At 46.3% G+C, this 20,969-nt stretch overlaps 1 protein-coding gene across 2 annotated transcripts in view; it reads right to left on the bottom strand.

Moving 5' to 3' along the window:
- Window positions 1–20,969, bottom strand: part of ppp1r13bb (protein phosphatase 1, regulatory subunit 13Bb) — a 62,335-nt gene that overhangs the window by 38,665 nt on the left and 2,701 nt on the right. For both annotated transcript variants that reach the window (XM_080832879.1, XM_080832880.1), the window contains exons 3-4: window positions 4,412–4,559; window positions 516–635 (exon numbers count right to left, since the gene is read on the bottom strand). In XM_080832879.1, the coding sequence (XP_080689005.1) occupies window positions 516–635; window positions 4,412–4,559 (268 nt within the window). The remainder of the gene's footprint in view (window positions 1–515; window positions 636–4,411; window positions 4,560–20,969) is intronic.

Genomic DNA, 20,969 nt, shown 5'->3' with positions numbered 1-20,969 from the left:
AGTTTGGTTTGTTATGGCTTATTGCCAACACGGGGGCTGGTTCCAAAACAGTAGAAAACTAGCGACAGCCAACTAGTAGTACCGGTAGTGGCGTAAGTACGATATGAATTATTTTGTATTTTGTTGCTAGGCACATTTCGTGGGGCACATTTACAACTGCCCGAGCTCCCAATGTAAACGCTGTCCTGTGTTGCTCACGCTCATTGGTGTTTTCATAGCAACATTCTTATGACATTCGGCTCAAGCACTGAAAGGAAGCACCGAAATCTGCGGGACATTCCGGTCCGGGTAGGTACCGGTTGTATAGGAACAAGTGAAGAGCAGGCAGCATTTCACAAAGCAAGCACAAACAGAACAGAAACAGCAGTGGCCTTGCCGAGGTAGTTTAGTCTGGTTTGTTATGGCTTCGGGCCCATTTCATGGTCACGTGACAAACTGAGGTAAAGAGACTTAGGTTTCGTGAGTTATGAAGGTCAGCGCGGGTGCACGAGGAGGACCCACTGAAGATTCCTCACCTTGGTCGCTGTTCTCGTTAGGCGAGTCTTCGTGGCGCAGGAAGAACTTCACCTCCGGTCTCCTGGAGCCCCACTTCTGCAGGTGGTCGTACATCATGTGATCAAAGGGGATGGCCCTCTCTGCGGACGCACAGGGAAACACAGAAATCACACGAGTGCAAGCAAGTTGCCTGAATAATACATCACGTCTGCGTACATTCGGCATCGTGTTGGAGCCCAATTAATGTAAGATCTGTTTGATTGGCCTGAGGGAGGTCTCCTACTGAGATAGAGAGATAGAGACAGTGACAAGAGAGTGAGTGAGTTTGCAGGGGAAAATGTAGAACAGGAGAAAAGAGAGCGAGTACACAAGTGTGAAAGAAAGAGAAAATATGTTTAGCCCAGAACGAAGACCCCCACTGAGCACGAGACAGAGAGAGAGAGAGAGAGAGAGAGAGAGACAGAGAGAGAGAGAGAGAGAGAGAGAGAGAGAGAGAGAGAGAGGGAGAGAGAGAGCGAGAGAAAGACAGAGAGAGAGAGAGAGAGAGAGGGATGAGAGAGAGAGAGAGAGAGAGAGAGAGAGGGAGGGAGGGAGAGAGGGAGGGAGAGAGGGAGAGAGAGACAGAGAGAGAGAGAGGGAGAGAGTATAAGAGTTTCAGAGGGGCTTCAGACATGAAAGCCACAGAGGAGCCCAGAGAACACTGCAGCGCCACAGCTGGCCCACGGGCTGGGACACACAGAAAGACAAACACATGAAAGGAGGAGAAAAAGAGGAAAGCAAAAGGAATGAGCACAGACTGTAGACGACTGGGAGATGGGGCGTGGACAAAGACTTTAGCACACATTACCAAGATAGAGCAATGAAATTCACATCTATGGGTGCAAAAGCAGGACAGATCCAGTGTTGTATGTAGAAGTGTCACCTTCAGTCACAACATAAACCTTTCCTTTAAATAAACAATATGTGTGCTGTATTACTGTCTGGGGCACTCCAAACGACCCTAAACCCTTTACGACCCTGCCGAGCGAAATAATGGACGATGTTTTGGTGAAATCCCAGAACTCTCCCCATGACTTCAATAGGGAAAGGGCTTTCTCTTGTCTGCATAAAGGGGAATAATCTTGTCTGGGAATTCCCCGCCCCTTCATTGCATTTCATTTGCTCAGTTAGTCTGGCAAACTACTAAATGGAGGTCCATTTCAGTCACGTAATTGGACACGCCTTTAACCAATCAGACCAACGATACTATACAACGATACAACGATCGGTAATAAAGCAAACACATCTTTTTTTCTGTATGAATTGTTCCAGAGCAGGTTTCTGTTCTATTTTCAAAGAAAACTTGCCTTTGAAATCATCCAAGACAGCCACGAGAGCAGTATATAGTTTTGCTGTGCTTTTCTCTTTGCTTTCGCAAACTAGACGTGGTTATTTTAAATCCGCCAATGGCACGCCAGGTAGCCAAAAGCCAGTTTGTGATTGGTCCGAGGGATCCTGAGAATGCTGAAATGAACTTCTATGTAAACTTTGCCAGACCCAATTCAGAGGCAAAATCAAATTGGCCGGAAGAAGAGGGGCGGGACTTCCCAGACAAGGAATAATCGCCATCCCCCTTGCAAACAGCAATCACCGAAGTGGTCGTACGGTTGAGGCTCTCGTTCTGCCTCTATCCGCTCTGGCCTGAACATCGGGGTGATCAAAAGGAGAGGGCAGAGAACAAACATGGCTGTGTGACAGAGGAATGTGGTTTGGGGGAGGGGGGGTGTGTGTAATAAGGTGGGGTCGGCAAAGAAGAACATATTACAGACTCTCTAAACAGGTGGAGGCCCACCTGAGCTCAGGACTCCCAACCAATCACGGAGGGAAAGAGAGAGAGGGGAAACAGATAAGAGAAAGAACAAGCTTAGAAAAAAACATGAAGATAAAAGAGAAGAAGAAAAGCTGGAGGAAGGGAGGAAGGGAGGGAGAAAAACCTTAAAGTCCCAGACGAAGGCCAAATAACAGGGTGCACTGCAGTAGAACAGAGATAGCAGAGATGAGAGATGAGGTTGGTGCTGCAGGGTTGACAGGGCCAGAGGGAGAGCAGGACAGGTGTGGCGCACCGCAGCCCTGACTGACTAGAGGTGACTATCGATCCAGTTTGACCCCCGCTGCCATGGAGACGACCTCCTGACTTGTTGGCAGGCTGTTCATGATCAGGTGCTCAGGCTGCAGTGTCTTCCCACAAATCCCTTGGTAATGCCTGTGCTGAAGTTATTCTGACGGGGACTGAAATGTTTTGCGAAAAACTGGAGACACCGTGACGAGCGTAATTTGACTGATTTTGAGGAGATACGCCCTCTTCTGCAACGGACATCTGTCAACATACACATTCCCACAATCCACTGGGCTTCCACAAGGATAGAGACACACCCCAAAATTGAGGTTTGGTAACACCACATTCCTGAGCACAAAACAAGACAAAAAAAAAACGCTTAAGAAGGACCGCTTGTTTGGCTAGGTTGCGCAACAACGTTCCCAGCATGCAGTTCTTCCACGAGTGTCTGCACTTCAGAAGTGAGAGGGCTTTTGATCCCACTCTTGTTCTGCTCAGGACTGCCTTTGAATAGCACTACGTGGGACGATTAAAGACTCCTCTTTCTCTGTTGTCTGCTCAGGGTCAATTTCCACTCCAGCCTTTTTAGAGAAGGCACCTACACACACATCGCTTCTTTAACAGGTAAACCATAAGTAAACGGGAACAGGACTCTCTCTGTGTGTGTGTGTGTGTGTGTGTGTAGGCAGGCAGAGAGGAACATGCAAATGGATACATATAGACAAACTCACAGGCGCACACAGACGCATACACACACATCCACAAACAGCCGAGAAGATACACACAAACACACACAAACGCATGCATATATGCAGACACACACATCCACAAACACACAAGTGCAGACACACACATACTCAAACACACACATGTGCAGACACACACACTCAAACACACAGAGACGCATGTATGCAGACACACACATCCACAAACGCACAAACACACACACACACACATGTGTAGACACACACACACACTCAAACACACAGGAACACACAGACGCATGTATGCAGACACGGACATCCACAAACACACAAATGTGCAGACACACACACACACACACACTCAAACACACAGGCACACAGAGACGCATGTTTGCAGACACACACATCCACAAACACACACATGTGCAGACACACACACACACACACTCAAACACACAGGCACACAGAGACGCATGTTTGCAGACACACACATCCACAAACACACACACATGTCCAGACCCACACACACACACACTCAAACACACACATGTGCAGACACACACACACACACTCAAACACACAGGCACACAGAGACGCATGTTTGCAGACACACACATCCACAAACACACACACATGTCCAGACCCACACACACACACACTCAAACACACACATGTGCAGACACACACACACACACACTCAAACACACAGGCACACAGAGACGCATGTTTGCAGACACACACATCCACAAACACACACACATGTCCAGACCCACACACACACACACTCAAACACACACATGTGCAGACACACACACACACACTCCAACACACTGGCACACAGAGGTACGCATGTTTGCAGACACACACATCCACAAACACACACACATGTCCAGACCCACACACACACACACTCAAACACACACATGTGCAGACACACACACACACACACTCAAACACACAGGCACACAGAGACGCATGTTTGCAGACACACACATCCACAAACACACACACATGTCCAGACCCACACACACACACACTCAAACACACACATGTGCAGACACACACACACACACTCCAACACACTGGCACACAGAGACGCATGTTAGCAGACACTCACCGTTGCCTCGCCACACCTCGGCCAGGTGGCAGCCGCTCTCGCCGGGCTCCCTGCAGAACTCCACCACGTCACGGCACGATGTCTCCGGCGTGATGGGCACCTCGGACACCGCCTGCTCGCCATCGTTCAGGTACACGGTCAAGATCATCTGCACGAACAGCACCAGGAGGGAAGAAGAAGGGGAAAAGAGGATGCCATTTTAGAGGGAGTCATTTTATTTGCGGACGGTATTGGTCATTTCATGGCAACACCAACAGCTAACTGACAGCCTGAAGTGGGAGTGGGGCATATTGTCTAAACTTTCATTTTTTTTCTCACCGCAAATGATGCATCATACTGGTCAAAATGAAAGACGTAGGTTTTTTTGGTAAATAGGTCATGTTCATTGTAAAAGAATAGTTCAGACTAAACGCAAAGTCAAAGACCTATGATCTACCAACATACGTTGAAGTCATAATTCTGGCATCACATGAACTGCCTGCCACTCCCCTGAGGCAGCCTACACGCATCATATGCCATTTTCTGCATCTCACACACTGAACCCATTTCTTCTTTGGTCAATTGGTTGAACATAGTTCCACACAGACACAGCAATCATTCTGTTGGTTTTCGTCAGCGTAACATGGATCCACGCCATCGAAGCCTGGATACGTTAGCAGGGAATTTCACTATGTCTGCGATTTGCCTGAAAAATAGATCACGGACGTCCTCAAGATGGATTACTATATAAAATCGTCAGATCGTCTACCCCTATTCTCAGCTAATTGGCAGCACATTCTGTAAATGTCCTTATGCAACAACCATGGTTCATAGAGAGAGAGAGAGAAAGAGAGAGAGAGCGAGAGAGACTATCATTTGAAACTGTCTCCTTCATAGAACGATGGTCTTTGTTGCAGAAAGACGTTTGAGGAAAAACACCACTTGGCCCCAGAGGTGGAGCAGGACGGTGCACTAGTCTGTGTTTGTGCTGGCCTGGCTGCCCTGTGACAGACCAGAGGTGGAGCAGGACGGTGCACTAGTCTGTGTTTGTGCTGGCCTGGCTGCCCTGTGACAGACCAGAGGTGGAGCAGGACGGTGCACTAGTCTGTGTTTGTGCTGGCCTGGCTGCCCTGTGACAGACCAGAGGTGGAGCAGGACGGTGCACTAGTCTGTGTTTGTGCTGGCCTGGCTGCCCTGTGACAGACCAGAGGTGGAGCAGGACGGTGCACTAGTCTGTGTTTGTGCTGGCCTGGCTGCCCTGTGACAGACCAGAGGTGGAGCAGGACGGTGCACTAGTCTGTGTTTGTGCTGGCCTGGCTGCCCTGTGACAGACCAGAGGTGGAGCAGGACGGTGCACTAGTCTGTGTTTGTGCTGGCCTGGCTGCCCTGTGACAGACCAGAGGTGGAGCAGGACGGTGCACTAGTCTGTGTTTGTGCTGGCCTGGCTGCCCTGTGACAGGCCAGAGATGGATAAGGCTGCAGTGCAGACACTGAGCAGAGTGGAGCAGGAGACAGAGACGGAGAGTGAGCCTGTGCTGGAAATAAAGATAGAGACGGAGAGTGAGCCTGTGCTGAGACAGACTGAGACTGAGACAGGGCTGGAGACAGAGACAGAGACGCTGCTGGAGACAGAGACAGAGACGCTGCTGGAGACAGAGACTGAGACTGAGACTGTGCTGGAAATAGAGATAGAGAAAGGGACGGAGAGTGAGCCTGTGCTGAGACAGACTGAGACTGAGACAGGGCTGGAGACAGAGACAGAGACGCTTCTGGAGACAGAGACGCTTCTGGAGACAGAGACTGAGACAGAGACAGGGACAGGGACTGGGACTGGGACTGGGACAGAGACAGGGCTGGAGACGGAGAGGAAGAGAAGAGGAGCTGGCTCACACCACAGAAAAGAGCTGCGCGTGGGAGCCTTTACTGCTGGGCAAGTGTCATGCGTGAGGATAATGAGTGACTAGGCAGTTCCAATATGTGGCAACGCCAGGCTGTGGTCATTTCAACAAGACCATGGAACACAGCTACATCAAAGATGCTGGTGACAAGCAGGATTAGCTTACCACTGTGTCATGCAAAACAAACAAACAAAAAAACGTGGACCCAATACTATTTACCTCAGACGTAATCCAAACCCAGACAAATCCAAGCCAACATTCAAGGCTAATTATAGATGGATCAGACAAACTGCACAGCAAACAAACAAACAAACAAACAAACAACTCCATAAACACACGGCGCTGTCATGTACTTGGAATAAACAACGCCTCAATGTGGCCGTGTCCATCCATCAACATGTGGTCAGGAGATTCTGTGTTTCTGACCACCCAGAGTAGGGAGGGGCCAGGCTTCTGTGTCCTAGCTAGGCTTAGCTTGCCTGTGTACAAGGCAGCACATCAACTCAAATGAAAATCACAACATGTAGGCTTCTATCCCACAAGTTGTATGTTTTTTATGTTATTTTTTGTTTTGTTTCCTGTCTTTTTTCTGTTTGTCTTTCTTATTTTCTGTGTTCTATTGTATGCTCAGTAAATTCAATAAAAATCTAAGTGATAAAAAAAAAGAAAATCACAACAAGACACAATGGTGACTGAGAACATGAAAAGTGACACACCTCAAATCCTATTTTTTAAATTGTATCTTTATTGAGGCCAACAGGTTTCAAACATCATGGGATACTCCACACCTCAAATTCAAAGTCTGACTTGTTTTCAGAGCTAGAAGCACCGTTACGTAAAACAAATAACACGTGATTAACCCTGTGATCCTGGCACTATTCATGTTCACAATACAAGCAATATTTCAGTCCGAACAAAAGAAGTGCGGGCTTTATCCATTATGTGCTTACAAAGACCATTGACAAAATACTCAAATGTACCACACTTTTACAATTTCCACATCAAATTCTTCTAGATCAATCAGTAACACTTGCAGAATAAAGTTTTTATTGTAATAATTTGTAGAGGAAACTGAAACCCCACTATGGGTTACACTGTGGAGTTCAGAAATGTTGCATGCTTAGAACTAGGTCTGACTTAACAGTGTCATGCCATTTTTGCCAATTACATTTTCATGCAGATCCATCATTTTCAAATCCTTTTCTCATTTGTATTAGGATACTCATAATATCGTGATGGAAACACTACAATGTCGTTCTGAAGGTGCTTTTTCCACAGCCGAAAATCACTAAAAATAACATAAAATTAAATAAAATCAAAACTTGTTTTGACGTTGCAGACGCCCAGTGCAATGTCACTGATAGGACTCTGGTAAGTTAGCTTCAGGGCCAGCATGACACAGGAGACCTCTTCTGCTTTCCCCAAATCACAACACTGCTCTAGGACTGATGGTGGACGCGGGTGGTGGGGGAGGTTAGTCGGTGTTAGCCCTTAAATCCTCCATAACTTACAGTTCCCCATGACACAACCTCGGGAGTCACTCTCCTCTTCTGGCTGGCCTCTACACTAACCTGTCAATCCCATAAGCCCCTGCCTCAGTGGATATGTCTCCGCTTGAGTGACGGGTCGGACAGGGACAGGAGGTAGTAGAACACCCGCGCGTGACCCTTTGCCCTGCCACACATTGTAGACATCACATGTTGTATGTCTGGTCATAGGGGTCATCCTTTCCCTCTCGAGATCACAAGAAAACCCACCCCCACCCATACGCAGAGGCCACAAACCCACCCCCACGCGTACGCACGGGCCACAAACACCTCTAAGCCTGATATAAGGGAAAGCCCGCCCTGACGTGCTTATGTAACACCCGAGATTTCCTAAACTGATTAGCCGAGCCACGGGCTGAAAGTCTAGCCTATTTGCTTGCATCTAAGGCGGGGGGGTGACAGACCACTAGGACAAGACAGGTGCTTTTATGATTAAGGGGTATGGGATTTCACCCAACTTGAGCGACAGGAAAAATGTGCCCAACTGTCTGTGCAGAACAGCAGATGGTACAGTGCTTTCTGAATCTTGTGTTCAATAAGAGCTAGTCAGTGTAGGTTTCAATGAAAGTGCCCTCTGATGCGGGGTCACTGTTGGGGATCTACATTTGTCTGGAAAAGCAGGATGATCCTGGGAAAGCCCCTTATGGGGGATTTTCCAGGGAGCTGCCAGGGGCTGAAAACCCAAGTTAAGTGGGATCGCTCAGACTGGAAAAGTCTGGGTGCTGAAACAAAACCACAGGGGGGGGGTCAAGCAACTTAAACAAAGGTGGTCAACAAGACGCAACAAAAGGTCACGGTCAGGAGCATCCCATATAATGAGCTCAGACCCTCTGAGGGACAAAATAACAGATAGAAAAAAACACAATCTCAGCAAACGATACAGGCTACCCTCACCCTATGAGTAATGATGTGATTTCAGACTATACAGTTCTGCTCGCCATAACACAGGATCTATGCTATTACAGTGAGTCAGTTTAACTATTACTCATGATTGACGTCATTAAGAACAGCACTAAGGTAAGACCTAGGGGAGATGGCAACTGACCCTTCACATCATTTACTGCTGAATGGTAGTGCACTCTCTAAACTAATCTCAACTCTAAAGTGCCCTTTGGTCACCGGTGTACCTTGTTCCACCATAAATGAGTGCCGATTACGGTGTTGAAAACAGTCAATAAAAAGGTTGGTCGTTTTGACCTTTTAATGTGTTGCTGTTCTTTCACATGTTGGGTGTGGTGGACGTATTTTACCTCAGATATTTGCAACATTTGCCCCGATAAGCCCTGGTCTGACAACTATGCTCTTCGACCACACCCAACATTGGGTGTGGTGGAAGAGCATAGTTGGTGTAATATGTCCACCACATGCAACATGTGAAAGAACAGCAACACATTTAAAGGTCAAAATGCAAAACCTTTTTAGTTGACCGTTACAAAATGGGAGAGCCTTGCAGCCACCAAGGCTAACATTAGCGCGCCACCAAGGGATAAACAAAACACCAACTCTGCACTTCTGCAATATAGTCCATGCTAAGTGGTGAGGACAAACTCTCTGCCCTTAACGGAGACTTAACTCAACTCTGCAGTGGCGCAAACATGCTGGTAAGATCGTTTGGCCGTTGTCTCGTCCTGAAACCATCCTGCTCCACTGGTCCGAGAAGCTAAGGGAACACTCAGGGAGGTTGAAGCGACACAGAAGAAATGAGTCTACTACTTCTATACAAGTCTGATTGCGTAACTAGCAACAATGCAACGAGGGTAGAATTCACTCAGATTTTTCATGTTAAATGACAATCCAATAGACAACACAGCCTTGGGATGGGTCACTTTCTCTTTTTCACCTTCACCATCATGGGTGGGTCAGCGCAATACTCCCTCACGCCACACACCATAGCTTTAAGCCCAATTTATGGTTGTCCGTTTTCAGAGACATAAACCCTCTCTGAGCACCTCTCCGTGGCCTGACGTGCACCTCCCAAATTTTGTAACTATCCGTCTTTGTCAATATATCGCTGTGTACCTTGTATGCCAACATTAGATAGCTGGCTCAGACACGCCGCAAATCCCCTCAGAAGTATTTTCCAGTTCCAAACAAACAACTTACAAATAAGACCATCTACAGAGTTTGTTCCGCCATCTTTTATTTCCATCGGAGAACCATAAAAAAAAATGAGTAAGTCTAAAACGAGTCCCAAGTAAAAGTATAAGTCGTAAAAGTATATTTCGGCCTTTAGTTCACGGGCAACGGACTTTGCCTGCTGTGCTCGCTTGCCCGTCAATGAAACTAGGGCCCCAGGCGTTAGACTAATGAAATGTGGTCTTCAAGCCAGGTGTAAGTTGAGAGAGACCTGTGCTAAAAACAGCTTGGGTCTCATCATCACATAAAATGAGCACATTTGAGATGACCACAGAGAACAGGCTCAGCATATCTCACAACACTGGGGGACCTCAAAGTTTCTCCTACGTCTTCTTGTTACACGTGACCTCTTTAAATAGTAACGCATGACCTCTATAAATAGTCACCTTTATCTAAGAAAGGCACAAAAAATGAAAAAAAGGATAAGACTTAAGTATACAGACTTCTTTTATGGCGCAGTGCATCCCTTAAAAGACCTCAGACAGCATCTACAAAACTTGAAACTCTCGTGCTGACAGACCCTCGTAGGCTGATTTCCCTCACCTCTCCCCAGAACAAATGCCACATCGGGCAAATGTGCACAGCTTTCACTTTTCACCAAGAGCGAGACGCGAGAAGGAAGCTGGAGGGGGGGGGTAGGGGTGAGGAAGAGAGAGAGAGAGAGAAATAAGGAAATAAAAAAAAGGCAATGCATAATTCAGCCACTAAAGTGCCAGGGAAGCGTCGGCGGCAAGGTCTGTCCTTCCCTGACAGGATTTATCGCTACAATTGGGGGCTGAAGGGAGATGATGAGGACTGCCATAGCGGAAGAAGAAGAGTCTGACTCAAAGCACGGGATCAGGCTGAAGGATCTCAGCACTAGGTCTGCCACAACAGTTAGATTGCAGCTACATTAGTCAGCGTATATACACTTCTGTACTCCGTGAGGAGTGCTGCAATAAGCTATAAAAGACGAGGCAATATTGGATTGGATGACGGACAGTACGAGCCAAATTGATGATGACACTTACAAAGTGAAACGCTTTTAAGCTGGGAAGGAACTCCGTCAGAATGTGAAACTTCTAACATAGTGATGTTTGTCTTAGGCTAAATAACACCATTACATTGACTAAATTGAAAACGATCGAGTGAAGTTTTTCTAAGTATATATAGGCAAAACTGACTAAATTGACTGTAGTTCAAGAAAAGTTAGTTTTGAAAAGTTAAGTTACTAGACATCTAGCTAAAATCTGTTTGAAGAATATCAAACAAACACAAATACACATTAGAAGACTCCTAAATCATACTATTCTTGACATCAGCGAATAACCACAGCCTTTCAAATCAAAAGGGGTAGTCAGGAGGCTTTTGGCTTACGTTCCCAGGCGACAGAGAGAACAATGCATTGTCATTCTCCTCGGGATACCCCTGGAGTGACGATGGCATTGACCAAACACACACATACACACCGCGAGCATGCTCACCACTTTGCAGTCACAGCAAGAGCATAAACTTTCACCAAACCAATTAATCTGCAGGCCAACAAGCATGCAAACAGACAGAAATGACTCTTAAGCACCATTTCAATATCATTCACAAAAGCATTTGTCAAATACCATAACCATATCCATATTCCTCCTTCCCTCATCGTCAGGAGTATAGAGGACAGGAATCACATCCCAATAGAAAGGAAACTTTTATCGATCAGCTATATTGATCCAGCCCACGCAGGCCCACAGCCCCCTCACCCCCACCCCCACCCCCGTCCGTCACCTTGCCCCACTTGAGGGTTGGACGTCCTTTCTTGCCTTCCCTCCTGTGTGGCGGCACATTCTCCTTCGCCCAGGTCCTGTCCTTGGATATGCTGACTAGGCCACGGAGAACTATGGTCACAAACTTCTTCATGCTGCCCGGCACACGTGCGGCGGCGGCACATAAGAGCCGCAAAGAAGACCGCTGAGACGGCGTCGAGGAGAACGATGGCGAGGAAGAGAATGAGGAGGAAGAGGGAATGGAGCGGACTGCTGCGACCGAGGAGGATGAAGCAGCCCTGCAGAGGAGCTTTCAGGAGTCGCACACTCTGAGCAAGTAGCAACACAGAGCCAGGGAGTGACGGAACGGGTGTGTGTGTGTGTGTGTGTGTGTGTGTGTGTGAGACAGAAAAGAGAGAAAGAGAGAAAATCTAGTGAGAGACAGAGTGAGGGGAAAGGGAGGGAGCGTGCTCATCAAACCATTGAGGAGGGGAGTAGAGGGTGGAGGGGGGGACTTCACCGTCGGGCCTTACTTTGTGACAGTGGTCTCTTGGGGATAAGGCAGCGAAAGCCACACAGATGAAAGAGTGGAAATGGAAATGGTGTGTGTGTGTGTGTCTATATGTGTGTGTGTGTATATATGTTTGTGAGTAGGTGGTAGGAGGGTGGTGTTAGGGGCTGCTGGCACTGCGACAGACATTTCTTCACGTCATGTCACACACAGTGGTAACAACAGCCCCCCCCCCCCCCACCCAAAAACAGATTAGCCCCGCCCACAGGTTCCAGTGGGCAAGTTTTAGCGGTTTGGTGGAGGGGCGCCTGACCAGAGACATTGCATGCATCCATGAGCCTGTCTGAGCATGGGATTCAGCTGGTCATCACATCTGACAACTCCGGTTACATCACTCCTTCCTGCTGAGAATTTGGTTGGTTTTCTTAACTGGAGCACAGGGGGCAAAATAACTGCAAACAACAACAACCAAAAATGAAAAAAAAAGAATCTAAAACGCATACAATAGCCTTTACAAGCCCTTGAGATTTGACCGGCGTCCAAATGTGACAAGAAAAACGAGGGTAAGCTTTAAAAGCACAATCACTGTGCAGTCCTGGCCGTTTTTTGCAAGCTGCTAATCCCTCTGGAAGCATTAGCAAATTGGGTTGGTCTGTGTGTCCGGCTGAATGTATGCCCATGTGGTCATTGGGGGAATTGAAAGCTTATGATGATCTGAGCTTCATGGTTTGAACCTGGACCAAAGAGCTGCATCAAATCATCGAACTCATGTCAGATTTCCCGTCCTGACTCTGTGTGAGAGTGTGAGAGTGTGTGAGTGTGTGAGAGTGTGAGAGTGTGAGAGTGTGAGAGTGTGAGAGTGTGAGAGTGTGAGAGTGTGAGAGTGTGAGAGCGTGTGAGTGTGTGAGTGTGTGAGTGTGTGAGTGTGTGAGAGTGCGAGAGTGTGCGAGAGTGCGAGAGTGTGCGAGAGTGCGAGAGTGCGAGAGTGCGTGAGTGAGTACCAAAAACGTCAGGTGTGCCAAAATCGCGTGTTTTAAATTTCAAAAGACTGAATTATCTGATAACACCTGTTCAAAAAGATGAATTGGCAGCAGACCGGCCAAGCCATTGATAAGCATCATCGCACCACTGCCAGAAAGAAAGTATGTGGTTTCTGTACAGGGTTCTCCATCCCTGAAATATCAGAAAACGAGCTCACTGGCATTAAAATACAGTTAAAAGATCACCTTCTACTTATCCCATAGCTTATAAATATTGGATATTTGTCCCCTTCTCAGATGTCTGCCTGTGATGCCAGAATGCTTATCTACTGACAAATCCCTCAAATATTCCAAGAGAAATCTTGAAAGAGGGAGACTGCATTATGGATGGCAAATTAGAGCAATGTGAAGCCAAAAGAAGAAAAAGTTTTCCTCCTCCAAAACTTTTAGCACACCATGTTCACTCCCTCCTTTCAGAGACGCTCAAAAAATGAACTGACGAAATCACTTCATAGAGAGAGTCCTCCCCCCTCTAAACAATTATCTGGTTCTAGTTTACCTTGGCCTGCCTCACTCTCCAGTAACAACTACATTCTAGATTCCGATGTAGCATTCCAAGGCACTTCAAAGTCGTTACATGTAGGCATGCACACACAAACAAAGAAACTGCCGGAACTCACACCACATAATGACATAACATGGCAAAATTACTCTGGCTGCCAATCTTACTTCACTCACGGCAATGAGGATAAAACCCATTAACCCAAGATATCGCGCACATGACAACGCACCAAAAAAATATACATTTTGATGGAAGTTATTATTTAGAGAGATTTGGCTGTTGACACAGCCTGTCACTAAATAACATTTACTGCCAAGCAATGTTACAAGGGCAAAAACCTCCACAAAAACAAGATCATAAGGCAGAAGTGACCTTGTGGACCAGATGGCATTAAAAAGTAGAACACTTGTGCTGGCAGACGTGTGTCCTCTCCCCAATCTTGGACATATGAGGTGGCTGCCTTCTAAACATCCACACATGAAAGTGTGCTGCTGAAACTAACCTCCCTCAATTTAGCGACCTACCTCTATGCCCTCTCATCGTGAATCATCAGAAAAAGCTGCAGGGTTCAGGGTCTATAGATTTCTCTCTGTAGTCTTGACTGATGTTTGGCAGACTGGACTGGCATTCGATTTAAAAATGAATGCGATTTGCGATTTCAAATCTTAACATCAGAGGGTGCACATATTGATAATGAGCTGAGCTTGGTGTCGTCACAAGGAGAGAGTGTTTTGCAGAATATGCATGTGTTTGCGTGACTAGGAACACTGCACTGAAAAAAAAAAAATCCAGATTGCGAAATAAAAATGTTCTGGGATTGAGAATATGGCCGTTTTCCAGAGTGCTGCCAGTGTGCTCTCCGTCGGCCTAGATAATTCCGTGTGGCGTTGCCCGAGGCACTGTACCACTGAAATTAGCAGAGGACGAGGTGCCACTGAATAGATGACATTCTAGCCGTGCCAATCCGCGGGATTAGCGGTCATTGTTTATTGTCTTCAGCCTCGGCAATCCTGCAAAAACACAGGGGGTTGGCCCCAAGCCCGCCTCGTGTCTGAAATGAAAAATGAGAGTAAAACACACAACCCTAATATGGGACAAAAGGATGTTTGGGCTTTAATGAGAACAAAGACTGCAAGCCAGTGAAAGCTTCCTTTTGTTTGCAGTGCGTATTGAACCGCTTCTCATATTCAGAAAAAAAGAAGAATATAAAAAGATAAAGTAGAGAAAAAATTGAGAAAAATCCTGAAGAGAGTAAAGTCCCAGTCTGAATCGAGTGTCCTTAAATAGCAACGTCCCCAGAACAGCCACGGTTATCAGGGACCCAAGAAAGGGATCCTCTCCCAGCCAGTCTGCTCCACTGATTCAAAGCTCTTGTGACAAGAATCATTCATATTTGAGGAGCTTCAGAATTCAAAGACCTCCAACCCAGCTGACCACATTAAGAAAAGAGGATCGAGATTTGAATAATTGAAAGCGGGCTAAATGTAATGCCATTGAAGTCAATATTAAATAAATAAATATGCCTGTGAAAGGAAGTAATATGCCTATGAAAGAAATCTTTTCAAAGGACTACTTTTATTTATTTCAGGGTACTTTTAGGTCCTAATGCTACATCTATTTATTTCCTTCTGTTATATTCAACTGAATATCAAAAACCATTATCAAAACTCAAAACTTTAAAACCCAATCTCGACTTCTTCACAACCCAACATGATGGGGCAGAATGAATTCCCACTTTTCCACCACCAACAAAAGAGTGTACTGAGAAGGGCATCGTCATATTAGCATATTTGTCACAAGTCAGCTCTTTTTGAAAGCAAACATGCTCACTTCACAGTGATTTTCACATCACTGCCTGACACACCATGGCAAGAGGACTGTAGGAGTCTAGGAAGGCCTGGATGCGAAGCCCAAACTCCGCGAGAGATCGATCTCTGGATTCCCCCAACAACAGTGCATTAGCCGGCGCGGGTCTCAGCATGGCCACCATTGGATGGAAAGAGTCACATGACACAGGGGGAAGGAGGACAGGGCACAGGGTGCGCTCTCTGGCTGACTTGCTGTGTGACACTGATGCCAACGAGAAACCGCAGGGCACCCCGAGTCAACCCCATGCTCAGCTCTGCTAAGCATTAGTAGAATAAAAACCGCACTCTCAAGCTTTTCTCTTTAGAAATAAGACCAGTTTATTTTCGTACAGACGCGTTTCGGCCTTACGCCATCGTCAGTGTGTAGTGTGGACAACAGAATGGATGCTTTTTATCAGCATAGGTCAAGGGTTACAGGTGACACATGAGACACATGACAACCAGGTGACAGCAACAGGTGACATCTCCAGGTGACCTGCACATACGGGTACACAGATTCAAAGCATGTTCGCACACATGAAGTGGCCAAGCAAGCAGCAGTCATTGGCCACTTCATGTCCGTCAGTAACCCCAATTGGCTGAAGGACTGTTGGGAGGGAAACCATCGTGAGGGTTTAGAGAGAGAGAGAGAGAGAGAGAGACGAATCCCACAAAATTGCCTAAAAATGTTTACACATTCCTCAAGACACTCTTCCTGAAAGAGACAGAGACCTGAGGTGAAAAAGTGCAGAAATGAAGATAAGGTCACAGAGAAACACAACGAACCAAACTCAGCGCCATCCAGCAAATGAATGTCCAATCTACTGACCACTGTGGCAAGCCTTCGCCCTTGTGCCATTCTGCATCTTAATCATCTTCCAATACTCGCTTACAAGGATTCAAACAAAAAAAGAATATGGAACAATCGAGTTCCCCAACTTGTCTTGACAAAAGATGCCACACCTGAAACGAATATTCCCTTATCTTCCCCACAATCCCCTGAACTGTGTCCAGCCTGACTCATCCACAGCTGATCAAGCTTGTTTTAGGCAGTCTTACCTACAATCACTTCCAAGCAACAGAGAAGTCCTATAGCCCAGTGTATGCTTTAGTGCCTCAGAAGGTGTCACAGATGCTCATCTCTAGGTCTCTCCTCTAATGTATTTGCCAATTAAGGGCAGCACAGCACACAAGACATTTTTCAAATTTAAACAGAAAGACAACAACTGACAAAAAGGGTGGTAGGAGGGAAGAGGCGGTCCCCTCGATCATAATCAATCTGCCCTAATTAAAATCAACCAAACTCCCGCTGTGTGTGTGTGTGTGTATAAGTGTGTATGTGTGTGTGTGTGTATGCGTATGTGTGTGTGTCCAATACAGAATCAAGATAACACCCAATACACAACATTCCGAGGGCATACATGTGCATGTCGTAAACACATAAACACCCCCTCTGCTTGTGACTGAAGGGATTACTTTGAACCTCTATATGGGATGTTCTGCTTTGTGTCTGCAAAACCAGACGCAGTCATCATGCAGAGATATTAGCCGAGGCTTTCAATGTGGATCAAGGTTTTCAATTTCCATTTTTCGTTCCAATTTGGAAACTATAGCGAAATATCACAAAAAAATGAGCTATTTGAAACATTTCAGAAATCCTTGAAAACAGTAAATCGTTGACAAAAGCAGTTTGAGTCCATCAGCAGCAGAGAGCTAAATAGGCCTAATGTAACCTGACGGCTCTTACTATTGCATGAAAGTAAAAGCGCTATCCAAGCAATAAACAGGAGCAAACAACCGTCATGTTGTCTCAGCACTCATTCACAAACAGTCAGAAAACAGCAAAGACAAACCTCCAAGTGTCCATTTCCATTTCCCTGCTCCAGCTCAAACAACAACCACTGAAAAGAACTGGACAGCTCTCCATGGCAAACAGAAGTCTGCCAAATATTTCTGGAGAGGGTTATTGCCAGAAAAGAGAGGGGGGGGGGGGGGGGGAGGGGTGCCCCCTGAAACTCACTCAGGAATGCAATAAATGAGGGCCCCATGTTACTCATCACCTCACCGCAAACAATGTGCACAATACAGGTAGTGTGAGACCCTAACTGCATACCACAGAAGAGAGTGAGAATGAGATCTTACCTGAGGGGAAAAAAGAAAGCCAAAACAGAGTATAAGTATCAGCTTAGCTTGTTGGCTCCATTTTCAATGACTTCCACGATAACTGCGAGTGTATTACTGCCGTTTCTATGCTATTCTGCACACACACAGCCTTTCAACCTTGTCCTAACGTCGACAGCACAACTTCTTGTTTTGGATGCAACAGGACGAACACTGTGCCACATCTTCCGAACGTACAATAACCTCATGTCTCATCCTCCCAAGCAGGACAGACCCCATGCCAACACACAGTTTGACCGTAAATAACTACCGTCTGTGTGTGTCTGCATGTGTCTGCATGCGCGTGTGTGTGTGTGTGTGTGTGTGTGTGTGTGTGTGTGTGTGTGTGTGTAAAATGACGTGACAGAGTGGTGGGACAGCTTGGCATATTCATCTCCAACGGGACGATTTATCAGGTCGGCTAAATTTACCCCTGGGGTTTATTAACGGGTGCGACTGGCCAGGGGAGTAAACACATCACTTATCCGCCAGTGCGTCCAGCACTTTGTCGATTCCCTGCTAACAAATTCCCAAAAGCCCTGGCACCTCTCTCCTCACTGTCTCCCTCCACACGAGAGAGCACATACACACACAGAAGGTTTGGGCTGGGAACACGAGTAAGGGTTGAGGTATTTCGCAAAGGAATTCCTTGGTGACTGTGAAGCAATTCAGGAGAAAGAAAAAAAAAGCCTAAATTGAGATCTTGTTGGTTAAGCACAAATAGAATGGTGCAGTACCATGCCAGGAAAGCTCACAGAACAGGAAACACATGGATCATGCTTTTGTTTCCTTTGTGTACTCTGTACCGCAAGACATCAGCTCTGTTTAAATATCATCTGTCTGAACTGCATTCACTGCTACTCACTGCTACATTTAAAAAAAAAACGTCCTTTTAGGGGGTAAATATGGCTCAACACGCCATCTACTGTTTAAAATCTTCAGCCTTGTAAGGCTGACGCTGAGGACTTATCTACATTATTAAATTAAATTAGTGCGAGTCATTTTTATTTGATAATTGGGGCTCTTCACAGGAGTTTATGCGCCCACTTTTTAGCATTTTTCAAAATCATGCAGTGGGGGGAGTAAGGCTCAGGGCTAGGGTTAAGTTACACTTTAACCTACATTTCTAGTTAGCATTGAAGTGTGTAGGTTGTGGTTCGCACGAGCATGTGCACACTCACACACAAACAAGCTCGGCTGCTACAAACCCTACCTCTAGTTCTTTCGAGGCAGATAGCCCCTGGGTGACTAACAATCTTTCCCACAATGCACCTTGGCATTCCCAGTGCTCCACTACAATCTAGGTCACGGCAGACATCCCTCCCTCTTCCTTCTTCTTGCTCTGCTGTGATGGGAGCGCAGAGGCACAAGAGGCCTTCACTCCTGCCTGTCACTAATAGGGTGATGGCCGTGGGAAAAAGCAGCCACCAGGAGGTCACTCTGTCTCCTATTAAGCAGGTTAAAACAACAACAACAACAACAACAACACAGTCATCCCAGACACATCTTGGTATTTTCCTGTCCTTTCCTGAGCCATTTGTTTCAAGAGAGAGCCAACAAAAAAAAAAGGCTGGCTCAAAAGGAATGTGTTAAAAAGGGAACAGGATCAGAGTGGCTCGCTAACTGGACTGAAGAGAGAGACAGAGAGAAACAAGGTTATGGATCTGAAAGCTGTGTTTAAACAAAGCATGGCTTTTCTGCATCAAAAAGAAAAAACACCTCTTCATTGCCCCAAAGCAGGCAATGAAAAATCCATGTTATTCTCTCAGGCCATTGGCTTGCGTGACTGCTTGACATCTATTTATAAACGTCAGCGCCTCGTTCACAAAGAACAGGAGGGAATAACCCAGAGTGTGGTTCTTTCAAAAGGACCGCTCCAAATCACAGCTGCCGTAGGCCTCTGCTTTGGTCGAGAATGTGGCACACAAATTCAGGCCAGAGAGGGTGGAGGTGGGGGTGGGGGTTGGTGTGTGTGTGGTGGTGGTGGTGAAGGGGGGGGTGAGGTTAATTTAGAGCTAAGGGTTTTGAGATGTGGTTTGACGAGTAGGTTTAACCTCGCCAGGTCCGGGCTTGACCCCGAACGGAGCTACAGCAGGTTAAATTCTCAATCAATCATCCACTTCATTCTCGTGGCCGTCCTATCCACCCTTGCTGTTTCACTTAACCCAGCTGTGTTTAATTTGCCACACGCATAGACACTCTCACTGCAATTCCTCAGCCATCATGGTTTGCCCATGTCAAGGGCAGCTTAATAATAACCTCTTGCTTGTTGCACCCAGTTTCCATAGGTACACGGAGAAAACTCTTGACAACTAAGAGGAAGGGATTGATTTATACACATTTGTTGGATGTTTTTAAGGTTGCTACTCAAAAGCATATAGCCTCACAGAGGATCCAGCTACTTGTCTGGATCTGTTTAGCATCCCATTGTGTTATCTACACTAACAAATTGCAGGATGATTTGTACAGTAAATGCCAAGTTCAGCTTTTCAATGGAAAGTCGTTTAAAATGTCTTGTTGAAAGGAGTCTGTGAATTATTGTCCAGCTAAGAAAACAAATGGCTCACATAGCTGGAGAACACATGCATTCTCCAGGTGGGTGGGTTCCCCTCCAATGTCAACATAGGCGATCCTAGCATGGGTTCAGACTTAACCATTTAGCGTCTCTCTTTTGCTCACCATGTCAATAGACACAAAAACATCAGCATGTACGTGCACATGCAGAAAGGCAGGCACATACATTATTTTGGTCTCACACACTCACACCCTCCACTCACACACACACACACACACACACACACACACACACACTCAAACACACATAAACACACACACACACTCACTCACTCTCACTCTCTCTCTCTCTTACACACCAAAAAAAACACACGCTTTCATGAACATGAGATTAGATTGGCTAATCTTTACAAATCTTGGCCATAATCACTCTTAATGACCAGCTTGCTCTGTCAAGGCCAATCTCCCTACAGAATCCCCTTTAGGAGGATCAAAATCATGCAGGCTTTCATCACCACCACTCACATAAATAGGATGAGGGAGGGCATTAGATCAGGGTCACAGTCACAGATTCCAATTTCTGAGATGGCCAAGGGACCATCCCTCCACAAGGCAGTGATGTAAGGAAATTGCGGTCATGATACCGGCTTGTCCTTCATTAAATGTGTAATCCACACACACATTAAAACAAATT

Source organism: Sprattus sprattus (genome assembly GCF_963457725.1).
Source record: "Sprattus sprattus genome assembly, chromosome: 2".
Lineage (NCBI taxonomy): Eukaryota > Metazoa > Chordata > Actinopteri > Clupeiformes > Clupeidae > Sprattus > Sprattus sprattus.
The sequence above is the reverse complement of the archived record's forward strand: the minus strand, read 5'-3'. Positions and strand labels throughout refer to the sequence as shown.